The 15,000-nt window shown below is 38.8% G+C and overlaps 1 protein-coding gene across 6 annotated transcripts in view; it reads right to left on the reverse strand.

Moving 5' to 3' along the window:
* LOC115230596 (leucine-rich repeat and immunoglobulin-like domain-containing nogo receptor-interacting protein 1-B) overlaps positions 1–15,000 on the reverse strand; it is a 33,823-nt gene that overhangs the window by 10,470 nt on the left and 8,353 nt on the right. For 2 of the 6 annotated variants that reach the window (XM_036499709.1, XM_036499711.1), the window contains exons 2-7: positions 10,423–10,624; positions 8,823–8,894; positions 7,793–7,864; positions 6,124–6,195; positions 3,274–3,345; positions 2,052–2,123 (exon numbers count right to left, since the gene is read on the reverse strand). In XM_036499709.1, the coding sequence (XP_036355602.1) occupies positions 2,052–2,123; positions 3,274–3,345; positions 6,124–6,195; positions 7,793–7,864; positions 8,823–8,894; positions 10,423–10,604 (542 nt within the window). In that variant the 5' untranslated portion in view covers positions 10,605–10,624. The remainder of the gene's footprint in view (positions 1–2,051; positions 2,124–3,273; positions 3,346–6,123; positions 6,196–7,792; positions 7,865–8,822; positions 8,895–10,422; positions 10,625–15,000) is intronic. The other 4 variants (XM_036499710.1, XM_036499712.1, XM_036499714.1 and 1 more) reach the window with 3 other exon arrangements.

Consider the following 15,000-nt stretch of genomic DNA (forward strand, 5'->3'; position numbering starts at 1 on the left):
CAATGTGTTGAACTGGAATATGAGTGAAGTAAAGAATATAGATAGGAAAATACGCAAGCTGCTGAGTTGTAATAGGATGCACTACCCAAAGGCAGACGTAGATCGCCTTTACCTTCCCAGAGCCCAAGGAGGTCGAGGCCTGATTCAATTTGAACTAGCTTACAAAACAACCACAATTGGACTGGCCAAATATCTTGAAATAACGAATGACTGGATGCTAAAGCTCGTGGAAAATCACGAGAGACGAAAGAAGCTTCATTCTATCATAAAGGAAAGGAAAAAATTCGCTATTGATCTCGTGCAGGATACCCAAACTGAACAACCCGAGGGAAGTACGGCAACTATTGTTGCAAAGAAGGTGAAAATGATGGCAATGAAAAAAGCGCACGAGCTGATAGGTGGGAGGAGAAACCTCTGCACGGCAAATATGTGACCCGCAGCAAACAAGCTGATGTTGACCAGAAGCAAACCCATCAGTGGCTACGGAGCTCAGGGCTAAAAGCAGAGAGCGAAGGTTTCATCCTGGCTGCTCAAGATCAAAGCCTATTAACCCGAAACTACCAGGCCAATGTGATGAAAAATGGAGCGGACCCAAAATGCCGATTCTGCAACGACATGATTGAAACAGTGGACCACCTAATCTCTGGATGTAAAGTCTTAGCACCAGTGGAGTATAAATTAAGACATGACAGAGTTGGCCAATATCTCCACTGGCTAATAGTCGGCATTACAATATCAAAACTGCCGACAAGTGGTATAATCACCACCCTGAGGCTGTAACTGAAGGAGAAAATGTAACCATTCTGTGGGACTTTCCAGTACATACAGACCGAACCATCAAGGCCAATAAACCAGATATTGTTGTGAAAGACCAAAACAATAAAGTTTGCTTATTGATCGACATGAGCATCCCCTGTGATCATAATATCTCAGCGAAAGAGTTTGACAAGCTCAGAAAATATAAAGACCTACTCATTGAAATTGAGAAAATGTGGCATCTCAAGGCGGTTACAATACCAGTGATCGTAGGAGCACTAGGAATGATCAAGAAGGGAACCGAAAATTATATGAGAATGATCCCTGGCTTACCATCCCTGCAAGAAGTGCAAAAGATTGTCTTAACTGGTACATCACACGTATTGAGAAGAGCATTGTCGATGTGAGAACTGTTGCTGCTCATGTATTTTAATTTAACTTTAAAAAAAAAAAGAAAAAGAATAATGAACGAACTATTGAGTTTGGTTTAATGGCCTACCAATGTATACTATGAGTTTCTTTGCCCTAGGAGTCGGGAAGACACTCAGCAAGAAATGGAAGCAAATTTGAAAGAAGAAAAAAAAAGTAATAATAATAATAATGATAAGAAGAAGAAGAAGAAGAAGAAGAAGAAGAAGAAGAAGAAAAAGAAGAAAAAGAAGATGAAGAAAAAGAAGAAGAAGAAGAAGAAGAAGAAGAAAAGAAAAAGAAGAAGAAGAAGAAGAAGAAGAAAAGAAAAAGAAAAAAGAAGACGAAGAAGAGTGGAAGGAAGAAGAAGAAGAAAAGAAGAAGAAGAAAAAGAAGAAAAGAAGAAAAAAAAGAAGTAGAAGAAGAAGAAAAAAAGAAAAAAAAGAAGAAGAAGAAAAAGAAAAGAAGAAGAAAAAGAAGAAAAGAAGAAGGAGAGGAAATAGAATAGCAACAACAAGATCGACAAAAACAGCAAGAGCCGTTAAAGTATATTTTAAAAATTAAACGTATGTATCATGTAGTGTGACAAATACATCTACAAGAGTTATTCAAGGATGTTATTTAGCTTCGATCTACAGTTAAAAACCGTATGTAATATACACATATAGACTCACAGCAATTCATCCACACAAATAATGACACACACATGCATGAATTAAAGGTTTCGCCTCAACGTTCACGCTCTCATATATCTCACATCTCAAAAATGAACCCACACTCACATTCACATACATTCATAAAATATAAATAGCGTCTACACAAAGGCATTACAGGTTTAGAAAGATATCGTCAAAGAAATACTATAAACGCAGGTTGATTCAACTTACAGATTTGTTAAAGTGGGAAGATTTTGGAAGGTCCCTGCTTGGATTTTCTTAATGTTGTTATTGAACAATTCTCTGGAACATAACAATGAGTTAAGAACATTTATGAAACAAATTTGTGTCTAAAGAATTGGATGATGGAAGTGATGAAAAGCAGTTTAACACCATGATGAAATTCATTATGATGTCGTAGATAATGTTGGGTAGGATGGGGCAGTGATGAGTATGATGTTATGATGTTGATGATGAGGTGATATTGATAATTTTGTTCTTTGTAAAAATGATGAGAATTTGCAAGTTGTGTTGTAATGAAGGATATGATATTAATGATCATGATGGCATTTCAGATTGTGTATGTGCAAAAGAAGAAGAAGAAGAAGAAGAAGAAGAAGTATAGGGGGTGGAAAAAGCATAAGTAGAAGAAAGGATTTGATGAAGAATCAGGCGAAGATGAAGAAGAAAAAGATGTAGAAGAAAAAGATGTAGAAGAAGAAAAAGATGTAGAAGAAGAAAAGAAGAAGAAGAGGAGGAAGAAGACGAAGAAGACTAAGACGAAGACGAAGAAGAAGAAGTATGAGGAGGAGGAGAAGAAGAAGAAGAAGAAGAAGGAGGAGGAGGAGGAGAGAGAAGAAGAAGAAGAAGGAGGAGGAGGAGGAGGAGGAGGAGAAGAAGAAGAAGAGAAGAAGAAGAAGAAGAAGAAGGAGGAGGAGGAGGAGGAGAATGGTGATTGTAATGAAAACGAGGATGAAAACTAAAGTTATGATGATGGTGTCGTGAAGGAGTGGAATTTCAGAGGACGAAAAGAAGAAGTAGGCGAAGTAGGAGAAGAAAAGAAGAATAAAAGCCACAACAACAAAGAAGAATTTGTTTAGATGTTAAAGTATGAATCATCTGTCGCTAAAGATACAACGACAAGGATTATTCAAGGATGTTATTTAGCCTCTATTTTGAGGTAAACACCATGCGTAATGCGCACACGCTCGTACACACGCATATACTCATCGATACACATAGACATACGCAAGCATACACTAAATGGAACACGTTCCCTTATATTCTATATCTTAGAAATGGGCCCACATTCCCATTCACCGAATTTCACGGACAATAAAGCGCAAGTATATAACGGCGATTGCTGGAACTGAAATTGATGTAAGGGAAGACATTGCAGAATTAGAACGATGTCGCCAACGAAATAATAGAAAGGAAGTTTGATTGAACTTACAAATCTGTTAAACTGGAAAGATTTTGGAAGGTTTCTGTATTGATTTCATAGATTTTGTTATTACCCAAATTCCTGGAACACAAAATTGAGTCAAGTAGAACATTTATGGAACAAATGTGTGAGAGAATATTTGATATTACATCTAAAGAATTGGATGATGGAAGAGATGAAAATTAGATTACAATCATGAAGAGCTTCTTGATGATGTTGATAATGTTGGGTAGGTGTGGAAGCAGTGATGAATATGATGTTGAGGCAGACGAGAAGTGGGTTTTGATGACGAAGGTGTTATGATGCTGATGATGGGACTGATGTTGTTAATGCTGATTATTCTGATAATGATGGTGATTAGAATTTTTGTTGTGATGATGAACATGATATTGATGGTGATGTTGGTTGTATTGTTCTCTGTTGGGGATGAAGATGACGGTTTTCAAGATTGTGGTCCATTGGCGCCTCACCAAGTCGGAGCACCTCCTTTTCACATTCTTGTGGAGAGGTCCGTTTGGTGAGGCGTCAGTGGCTAATGATGCACAGACATGCGCTGAGGATGCGGTATCTCCAGATATTCTGCCTAAACGGAGAACAGATGTAGTCGCCGTTTGTCAAACAAACACTTTCCCAACTCGTCTTTTTCACTAAGCTGCAGTCCTAGGTCAAGAAGAAACCCAGAGAGAGGGGGGAGAGGGAGGGGAGAGAGGGAGAGAGAGGGAGGGAGAGAGAGGGAGAGAAAGAGTGACTGGCATCTGGAATGTTGCCAAGAACTCACATGTGGGAAAATTGGTCAGTGGAGTATCAACTCTTCAAATTACAATGATGCACTCGAAGAGACGCTGGACGTCAACAACATCGAACTGACTGGTGTGTTCCAGAGGACGTTTGAGCCGAGGTGGGGGGAGGATCGATGAATAACTTCCAGTTATCCCTCACTTCACAGTGTTGCCAAGTGACACTGCCAGTTCGAGATTAACTCTGCAGGCACGGAAGTGCTTTCACATGAACCTGTCCTCGTTGCACGCAGAGCGACAAAACCGTTCTGCCAGCACTCGTTGAGTGTCATGCAATATTGTCTTGTGGAGCCATGTCGAACAGTTGTTGTTGCGTGCAGGATGGATCTGGCTATCGGCCGAGTCCATAGTGAAGATCGACTCGTCGTCTTCTTTGGCGAGGAAGGGCAGGTAATTTTCCTCTGTCTGGTAGCAGTAGTGAAAGAGGTTGTATGTTGGAGCAGGTTGCAATGACTAGAGACAGACTTTTCTCTCCAGCCAAACCCTCTTCCAATATTTCAGATTTCACTTGGAAAGAAGAATGGACCGTATAAAGAAATGATGCTCCCCATTACATTAGCTGAAAGGTTTGGGAATGTAGCTAAAATGGTCCGTCTGAGTGGATCAACTCTAATGCGTCTTCAGGCTGGTGAATTTGAGGAGAAAAGTTTACCCTTCTGAGTACCATGGAAGCATCGAAGAGGTTGAAGATTAGGTGGTACCTGAGACAAACATGGGTGGTCATCTGGGGAAATTTCATTGTAATATTTTTTACCCATATTTTTGTTATTGTTTATGTAACTGTAAACTCGAAGTTTTGTGAAAACGTCCCACTGTACTCTGTACGTCGGCACTATTGGTCAATAAATGAAATTATTATTATTGAGTGAGAGAGCAGTGCATGCCATCAAAGTGACACTGGGGTAAAATATACAAAGCCCACTATACCCATCAGGACTACCCGTCTGATAAGGGTACACTAGGGACATGCATCACAACCATACGTGCGCGATATGGTGATCTCATATCAAGATAAACAGCACGTGATCTTGCAGGTGGGGGCCCAGTTAGAATTTTCTTCTGGTCGAGTAACCTATCCTACACAAAAGGTCCCTGAAGGATGTTGAACGAAATACCCATGTTTCCAGAGATGAATTATTCAAACCCCAAAGAATCCTTCTCAACACATCGCTATGATGCTCCCCCACTACTTCTGCTCGTGATCAGAGATGCACATACCGTCAGCCACTAAGGGACATGCTCAACTGGTTAAGGTCAAACAACTGACAAGCAAATCTGTGGTATTGAGCAGAATATTTACTGTAGCCAATCTTTTATACCAAAACAAAATAATGTACATGATAACACTTCCAATTGTTTAAGATCAGAAGCCACGAGAGCCACTGCCTGGTCGCAGCCGTTGTTTTTGTTGCGGTAGTGGAAGAAGGAGGTGAATGTGGTGGTGACGAGGAGAAGGAGAAGTAGAAGGAAAAGAAATGATGAACGGAAAATAAATTTATGCAGACGTATCTTTCGTGTTACAGGTGTAAATGATGAATACATAGAAAAGCGTAAAATAAATTGCTCTGTGTTGAAAAGTGTAGCAAAATTTAAACATGTATAATGTCATTCACAATATGTAATTAGAATGGAGAGCATGAATGGTAATCAGCGTTGATCGAGAAGTAAACATAATAAATAATATACAAAAGGGGATATACAAACAGAAGTCGTGCTTTGTTGTATGTCCATTCATACTGTGATACACAGATTTATATTTGCACATGCCTACACAAAATCATATACATTAATTATCAGACACTCATCCATAAACACAGAGGTTGATAATCACACACACGCCTCCTCAGACATTAACACCGAAATCGCATATTCCTGGGGAAAGCGACTGAGTGTATGTAATTCGTCGAGGAGATTGAGAGAAAAAAGAAAGCATGGAAGGAATTAAATGTTTTGAATTATTTTGCCAATAAAAGAGAATGAAAAAAACTAATGGCGGTGCCCCAGCATGGCCACAGCTCGTGAGCTGAAACTAGATAAAATGAAAAAATGAAATGCAACTTACAGATTCGTTAAACTGGGAAGATTTTGAAAAGATCCAATTTCGGTTTCATTGATATCATTCTTATACAACTCCCTGTAACAAAAATATGAATCGTGAACAAATGTATACAGGTTCGTAATGAAATATAAAATATAAAGCCCCAACATTTAGGAAAGTATACGGTGATGATGATGATGATGACGGCATTGGTTGTCGTGGTGTTGGTTGTGATGTTTGTAATGGTGGTGATGGTATGATAATTTAGAGGACGAGGATGATGGTAATTTAGTCTTCATGTTGATCAGGATGCTACTGGTGGTAGTGATGATGATGATGATGATGATGATGATGATGATGATGATGATGATGATGACGATGATGATGATGACGATGATGATGATGATGATGATGACGATGATGATGATGATCATCATCATCATCATCATCACGATCATGATGCTAGTGATGACAATGGTGTCTGTGCGGGCGGTGTTTAAGATAATGATGTCGATGCGGAAAGTTATGGTAATGATGATATTGATGATGGTGATGATGATGGTGAAGCAATTATGTAGCTGGAAATATTTTCAGAGTAATAAAGAAAGTTAATGTTTAAGAGTTGGAGATATTTATATATGAATAAAGTTGCTTTAAAAATACAATTACAATATTGATGGGTGGCATTCAACTTTCATCAAGAACTAAAGGCAGTAAATGTTATACAGACATCAATTCAAGTTGATACACTAGTATTAAATGAGCCATGCCCGAAACATAAACATATGTATACACATACATAATATGTGCTGCTTCAGCAATCACACACGCTTATGTACTAACACACACACATAAAGACTCACTAAAATACGCAAACACACTCACATCGACAAACATTCAAAAATCATTCAATTACAGCTCCAGAGGTTGTTTGAGAATGCAGAGAGTGACAAAGATAAAGAGCGCAATAGAATGGGATGGCAATTAAAAATTACAAATATGACGGCAATGAAATACTATTAAGAATGATTCAAATTACTATTCTGTTAAACTAGGAAATTTCTGGAAAATTCTTCCTTTAAATTTTCTAGATAGCATCTTCATACAATATGTATACGGTCATCCCAAACATAATGCGGTTTTTAATATTCCTTTCATTTTCATAAATAGTATAAACAAAGATCTTTTTTTAATCTAAAATAAACTCTCCTTCATTTTCTGCGATGCTCTTCCATCTATCTGGCCGTCTTCTAAGGCACCTGTCCGAAACTTCACTTGTCCGCAAAGAAAAAATACTCCTCCAGTACTGTTCTGACCTCCACTAAAAAATTCATAGTTTTTTTACCATTCAAATGATTTCGAAGAGCGCATAATAACTGATAATCAGATGTGCGAATTATACATCTGCAAGGGTTATTCAGGGATGTTATTTAGATAGATCTACAGTTAAACACCGTATGTAATGTACATAAATACACTCACATCCATTCATCCATACAGAAAACCATACACATGGATGCACTAAATGTTTCCCCTCAAATATCACAGTCCCATATATCTCACATCTTAGAAATAGCCCCACAATCACATTCACATACTTTCACTAACTACAAAGTGCATCTATGCAAAAACATTACAGATATAGAAAGATGTCTTCAAAGAAATACTATAAACGTAGGTCGATTCAACTTACAGTGTTGTTAAATTGAGAAGATTTCGAAAGGTTCCTGCTTTGATTTTCGTAATGTCGTTATACTGCAATTTCCTGGAACATAACATTGAGTTAAGAACATTTATTGAACAAATTTGTGTCTAAAGAATTGGAAGATGGAAAAGATGAAAAGTAGATTACTATGAAGATGAACCTCATGATGAAGTTCGTAGATAATGTTGGGTGGGATGCGAGCAGTAATGAGTATGGTGATTTGGCAGAAGAGAAGAAATTATTGTGGGAGATATTAGGATGCTGATGATGGGTTGATGTTAATTTTGATCATTGTAAAGATGAGGAGAATTCGCAGGGTTTGTTCTGATGATGGATATGATATTGATGATGATGTTGCCATTGGAGATTGTGTATATGTAAAAGAATAAGATTAAGAAGAAGAAGAAGAAGAAGAAGAAGAAGAAGAAGAAGAAGAAGAAGAAGAGGAGGGGGGAAGAAGAAGAAGAAAAAGAATCAGAGATGGAAGAAGTATATTGAGAAAAAGAAGATAACGAAGAAGAATCAGAAGATGTAGAAGAAAAGGAAGCAGAGGGAATAGAAAAAGAGAAGAAAAAGAACATCAACAAGCAGAAAATGTAAAGAAAGAAACGAAGAAGGATTAGTTGAAGATGAGGAAGAAGATGGATTAGAAGATGAAGGGTACAAGAGAAGAGGAAAGAGAGTAAGAAGAAAAAACGAAGAAGACGGAGAAAAAGATGTGGAAGAAGAAGAAGAAGAATATGGTGATGGCAATGATAATGCGAATGAAGACCTAAGTTATTGCGATAGCGTCGAGGAAGAGTGGACAAAGTAGAAGGATAGGAGAAAAAACAACAAAAACGAAATTGTTTAGAAATTAGTTGATGAATCCTCTGGGGCTAAATATACAGCTACAAGCGTTATTATTCAAGGATGTTATTTAGCGTGTATGTAGATTAAATTGATGTTAGGGTAGACATTACAGAATTAGAAAGATATCGTCAATGAAATTATATAAAATAAGATTGTTTCAACTTACAGAGTTTTTAAACTGGAAAGATTTTGGAAGGCTTCCTCATTGATTTCCGGGATATCGTTACGACTCAAATTCCTGCAATATGAAATATGGTTATGAAGAAAATTTATGGAACAAAGAAGGGGAAGGGAAGAAGAAGAAGAATAAAAAGAGAGGGGAAGGGAGGAGAAGAAAATAAAGAGAAAGAAGAAAAAGAAGAAAATAAAGAAGGGGAAGGAGAAGAAGAAGAAGAAGAAGAAGAAGAAGAAGAGGAGGAAGAGAAGAAGAAGAAGAAGAAGAAGAAGAAGAAGAAGAAAAAGAGGGGAAGGGAGGAGAAGAAAATAAAGAGAAAGAAGAAAAAGAAGAAAATAAAGAAGGGGAAGAAGAAGGGGAAGAAGAAGAAGAAGAAGAAGAAGAAGAAGAAGAAGAAGAAGACGAAGAAGAAGAAGAAGAATTGAAAGAATAAGAAGAATTGGAAGAAGAAGAAGAAGAATTGGAAGAAGAAGAAGAAGAAGAAGAAGAAGAAGAAGAAGAAGAAGAAGAAGAAGAAGAAGAAGAAGAAGAAGAAGAAGAAGGAGAATGAGGAGGAGAAAAGAAGAAGAAGAAGAATTGTTACAAGAATAATTAGTTAAGGATGAACTATATATCAACTATACATGAACTCTAAGATGTCTGACTCCGTTGTGTATTATAAATGAATTTCTTGTGTTTGACGGCATGAGCTGTCTTTTTTTATATATAACTTTTTTTGATAAGGTTTATTTCAGGAACTGAAACATGTTATAATGTATATATAAAAATTAAAAATTGTATAATACATTTTCGAACTTCATTTTTTACAAATATACCTACTCGTATACGAGCTAATCCTATTATAAATATATATATATATATATATATATATATTATATATATATATATATATATACACATATATATACGACGAGCTTCTTTCAGTTTCCGTCTACCAATCCACTCAAAAGGCTTTGTTCGGCCCGAGGCTATAGTAGAAGACACTTGCCCAAGGTGCCACGCAGTGGGACTGGACCCGGAACCATGTGGTTGGTAAACAAGCTACTTACCACATAGCCACTCCTGCGCCTATGTGTTATTAATTTTTTTCTTATAAACTGATAATAATGACAGTAAGACCTCGTTGATAGACTTTCAGCGTCTATTTCTGACCCGCAAGTGGACCTGTCTATTCATTTAATTATCCATTACATTGAGAAAATTCTGCATCTTCTGTAATAAAAAAAAAAGCACAAACACACAAGATGCCGATGCCATCATCACTATTATCGACTGTCTTAGTAACCAAGAAAGCGCTGAGGTGGAAAGCCATCTATTCCCCCCCCCAGCTCTGCCACAGAAGAACATATCCCCCCCATATCATTCACTTCCAACAACAAAAAGGACAGCAATATTAGCTGTCTAAGCAATGTGGAAACTATGGCGGTAGCAGTGGTGGTGGTGGTGGTGGTGGAAATGGTGGTGGTGGTGGTGGTGGTGGTGGTGGTGGTGGAAGTGGTGGTGGTGGTGGTGGTGGTGGTGGTGGTGGTGGTGGTGGTGGTGGTGGAAGTGATGGTGGTGGCGGCGGTGGTAGAAAAGTTCGAATACTTACAGATGCTCAACAGTCGGTGGAATAGATTGTGGGATCGAAGTGAGTTGCCGAGATGAACAATCTATATTTGTCTCAGAATTTTGACAGCGACATGTCGTGCAAATATCTGACGCAGCATGAGACTCCAAACAGAAACTCATAGAGAGTATCAACAGAAACGTCAATTTCAATTGTTGGAACATATTTCCAGACGTAGGTTAATCTGTAAAAGAAGAAAATACAAAATACAAAGGTAAAGAAAAATATATTTCTTTAATGCCCACAAGGGGCTAAACATAGAGAGGACAAACAAGGACAGACAAAGGGATTAAGTCGATTACATCGACCCCAGTTGGAAACTGGTACTTTATTTATCGACCCCGAAATGATGAAAGGCAAAGTCGACCTCGGCGGAATTTGAACTCAGAACGTAACGACAGACGAAATAGGGCTAAGCATTTCGCGCGGCGTGCTAACGTTTCTGCCAGCTCAAGAACATTACACATGTACTCACAGCTGTCTGACAGGTATCGAAAGGTTTAGCCTCTGCGTGGGGCCCTAGGCATGCTGTGGCTGCCGATACGCAGATACTAGCTGAGGTTGTGACAGCTGCAACGATTTCTTGCCGGTGGACGTGTATTGGCACTCTTTGTGAGGCGGGTCTTTGCACAGCTCGTCTCCATGACAGGGCTGCAGGTCTTGGTGAAGGAAAACCCCAAATTCTCAGCCTGGTACCTAGAATGTTACCGAGCGCACACAGTCGAGCATGCACTTGTCGAATGTCCGAGCATGATAATGAAGAAAGGGCCACCAACTGCTAGAATCACTGTAACGAATGAGTGTGTGACGTTCCACTGTGATTGGAACATGGGGAAACCATTTTAGTCTTGAAGGATTTATGAAAGTATAATGAAATGTCAGACTATCGACCAATAGGATATTTACCGACAATGTGGAAACTGGTGACAGGAGTAATAAGTGACGAGCGGTGCAAAGATTAGGGAAGATTTTTGCCAGATGAGCAGAAGGGTTGTAAATAAATGTCAAGCGGGACAAAAGATTAGGTGTTAGACAAGAGGATATTAAGGAACTGCAGAGAAAGGTTAACGGGACTTGGAGTGGCCCGCCTAGATTACAGAAAACCATTGATATGGTGTGTCACGGTTGGATAAGGAAATATATGGGGTTAGTTGGAGTGGTAGAAAGTGTACAAAGACTGCTAAAAAGAAATATGACAGCCTGGAAACCGGAGTTAACATCTGTAGGAAGGTCTTTGAGTACAGTGAACATCAAAAGGGGATTATTTGAGGGAGATAATCTCTCACCACTCCTGATTGTTCGGATACTAATACCTCAGTCAATGGGTTTGAGATATGAAGAGGTTTACCACATACAATGCATGAAAAATTAAGAGCTTTGTAGATAAAATGAAGATCAACTTGGTACATTTGTGAACACAGTAAGCATTTGCAATAATAACATACGCATGGAATTTGGTATGAATAAATGTATTATTTGACGCTGAAGAAGGGTAAGATAAAGTAGAGTCAAATAATTAAAGTCAGGTAGTCACTCAAATTTTAGACGAAATCAACGATAAAATCATTTTGGTATTTTGGAATCTGATACCAACAAAAACAGCGAAATGAAGGAAACCATTTCGAAGGAGTACTTCAGAAAAATCAAGCTTATACAGAAATATAAGTTAAATTCTAGAAACATTGTAAAAGTGATGAATTCAAGGGCTGTATCAGTTGTGAGATATGTGGCAAGTCCTGTGAATTGGAACAAAGAGGAACTACAAGATATTGATCTGATCGAAAAACTTGGATAATAATGACGATGAAGAACGCTTTCCATATAAAGGGCAGATGTGGATTGGCGTTAGATGAAATGTAAAAAGGAAGGGAGAGGATTTGATTAGTGTTGAGGATTATGTGAACATGGTAGTGGAATGTTTCAATCAGTATGTTAAGGAAAGCATTGAAGAATTGCTAGGAGCAGAATGCAATGCAAACATTCTCAGAGAATATCAAACAAAGGTTGAAGTACTTGAAACAAGAAAGCAAAGTTATATGGAAAAATATTTATACACTCAGTTTATGAAGAATACTGAGGCAGAAGACACTTGGAATTGCTTGAGAAAGGGAATTCTCAATAAAGCGACAGAACGGTTCATCATGACAGCTCAGGATCAACCCTTTTTTTCTTTTTCTTTTTACTTGTTTCAGTCATTTTGACTGCGGCCATGCTGGAGCACCGCCTTTAATCGAGCAACTCGACCTCGGGACTTATTCTTTGTAAGCCCAGTACTTATTCTATCGGTCTCTTTTGCCGAACCGCTAAGTGACGGAGGACATAAGCACACCAACATCGGTTGTCAAGCAATGCTAGGGGGACAAACACAGACACACAAACATACTGCACATACATATATATACATATATACGACGAGCTTCTTTCAGTTTCCGTCAACCAAATCCACCTCACACAGCTTTGGTCGCCCCGAGGCTATAGTAGAAGCCACTTGCCCAAGGTGCCACGCAGTGGGACTGAACCCGGAACCAAATAGTACAAATGTCGGAGAGAAGACAATGTGTCAGCATTGTGCAGATTGTGAGATGAAGGAGAAGAAACAGTGAGTCACAGAGTAAGTGAATGTTCGAAACACGCAGAGAAACAGTACAAATCTTGGAGACATGAAAATGTTGCAAAGATCATCCATTTGGAAATGTGTAAAAAGAGCAGACTTCCATCAGGACACAAAGTGCTATGAACATGCACTTGAAAAAGTAACTCAGAATTATGTGGTTAAACTTCTCTAGGACTTTCTCATCCAAACGGATCATGTCCTAAAGCGTAACGGACCAGATATTTGGTGTTTGAGAAGAGGGAAAGTACTTCCTACATAAATGACGTAGCTTAAGCACTTGGTACAAGAAAATACGAAATATAAATCAATAAGGTAGATATATATATATATTATATATATATATATATAATATATATATATATATATATATATAATATATATATATATATATATATATATATATATATACATATATATATACATACATATATATTTGAACCTGAAGAGAGATATAAACAGATAGTGGGGTTTCACAAAGAATGAAGCCGTACCAATTGTCATTGAAGCCTTAGGAACAAAGGAGAAGCGGCTCAAGGAGTGGACAGAAAAGACTAGTATGTAGAATACATGGAACTGGGCTGCTTCTAAGGAACGGCGTAGTGGCTGACGATAAGTGCATCTCTGATGACGAGCAGAAGTAGTGGGGGAGCATCATAGCCATGTGTTGAGAGGGATTCTTTGGGGTTTTAATAATTCACCTCTGGAAATATGGGTGTTTCGTTCAACATCCTTAAACAATCCTTATTCAGGGACCCTTTGAGCAGGATGGGTTACTCAACCAGAAGAACATTCTCACTGGGCCCTACCTGCAAGGTCACGTGCTGTTTATCTTGATATGAGATCAACATGTCGCGCACATATGTTTGTGATGCATGTGCCTGGTGTACCCTTATCAGACGAGTAGTCATAATGGGTATACTGGACTTCGTATATTTTACCCCAGTGTCACTTTGATGGCATGCATTGCTCTCTCACTCAATAATACTAATGATGATGATGATGATGATATGACCGAGCTGATGGGTCATCTTTGAAGACGGGAACGAGCAGACAGGTAGCGATGACCTATCTTGCCAAACGCTATGCCTTGATTGACCGGAGATCCTGCCAAAACCTGATCTATTCTCGGTTCCCTTTCATTGTGTTTGCCATATGGAACTATAACTCTGAAGGGAGCATATCCAATCCTGGTGATTTATGCCCCTCACAGCGGATCAGTGTATCTGCCACTTCATCTGCTGTCTCCCTTTTCGATAATCGCGGCAAAGCATCGAAGTAGCCCTTAAAGACCGCTGTCGCAAGTATATCGCCCCTCGAAGCTCTTTGGCAAACATATTGCTCATTTGATTGGAATCGGAGAGCACTTGACTGCTGCGGTCTGCCACTGACTGAATTCTTGCTATAACGATATGCTATGCTTGCCCCACACGGGCAAACCCGACGGTTTCTGAGCTTGCATTTTTCTGAGGAAGCACTGTAGTTCGAATGATGTTACCTTCATGTTTCGCATTGAAGAAATGGTCGAGACCCATTCTCACCGCTAGCACGTCCTTTGCTATCCCCCTCCTCTTCTATGGGCCTCTTCTAAACTACTAACTAGTTTATTTTCTGTTCAAGCGATGGCGTTGGACGGGGAAAAACACAGACTCAAACATACATGTGTGTGTGTGTGTGTGTGTGTGCGTGTGTGTGTGTGTGTGTGTGTGATTGTCTTCTCAGCTTCCGTCTACAGAATTCACTCAGAAGGCTTTAGTAGGCCCGCGGCTATAATAGAAAACACCTATCCAAGATGCCACGCAGTGGGACTGAACCCGTAACCGTGTGGTTGGGAAGCAAGCTTCTTAACACACAACAATGCCAGCGCCTGTAGTTTTCTATTACAATTACTGCTAAAAATAACAGACGTCACTGATTTTTATGTTTAGTGAAACACACCAACACTAATT

The sequence above is a fragment of the Octopus sinensis genome, unplaced genomic scaffold (assembly GCF_006345805.1).
Source record: "Octopus sinensis unplaced genomic scaffold, ASM634580v1 Contig15858, whole genome shotgun sequence".
NCBI classification, from domain to species: Eukaryota; Metazoa; Mollusca; class Cephalopoda; order Octopoda; family Octopodidae; genus Octopus; species Octopus sinensis.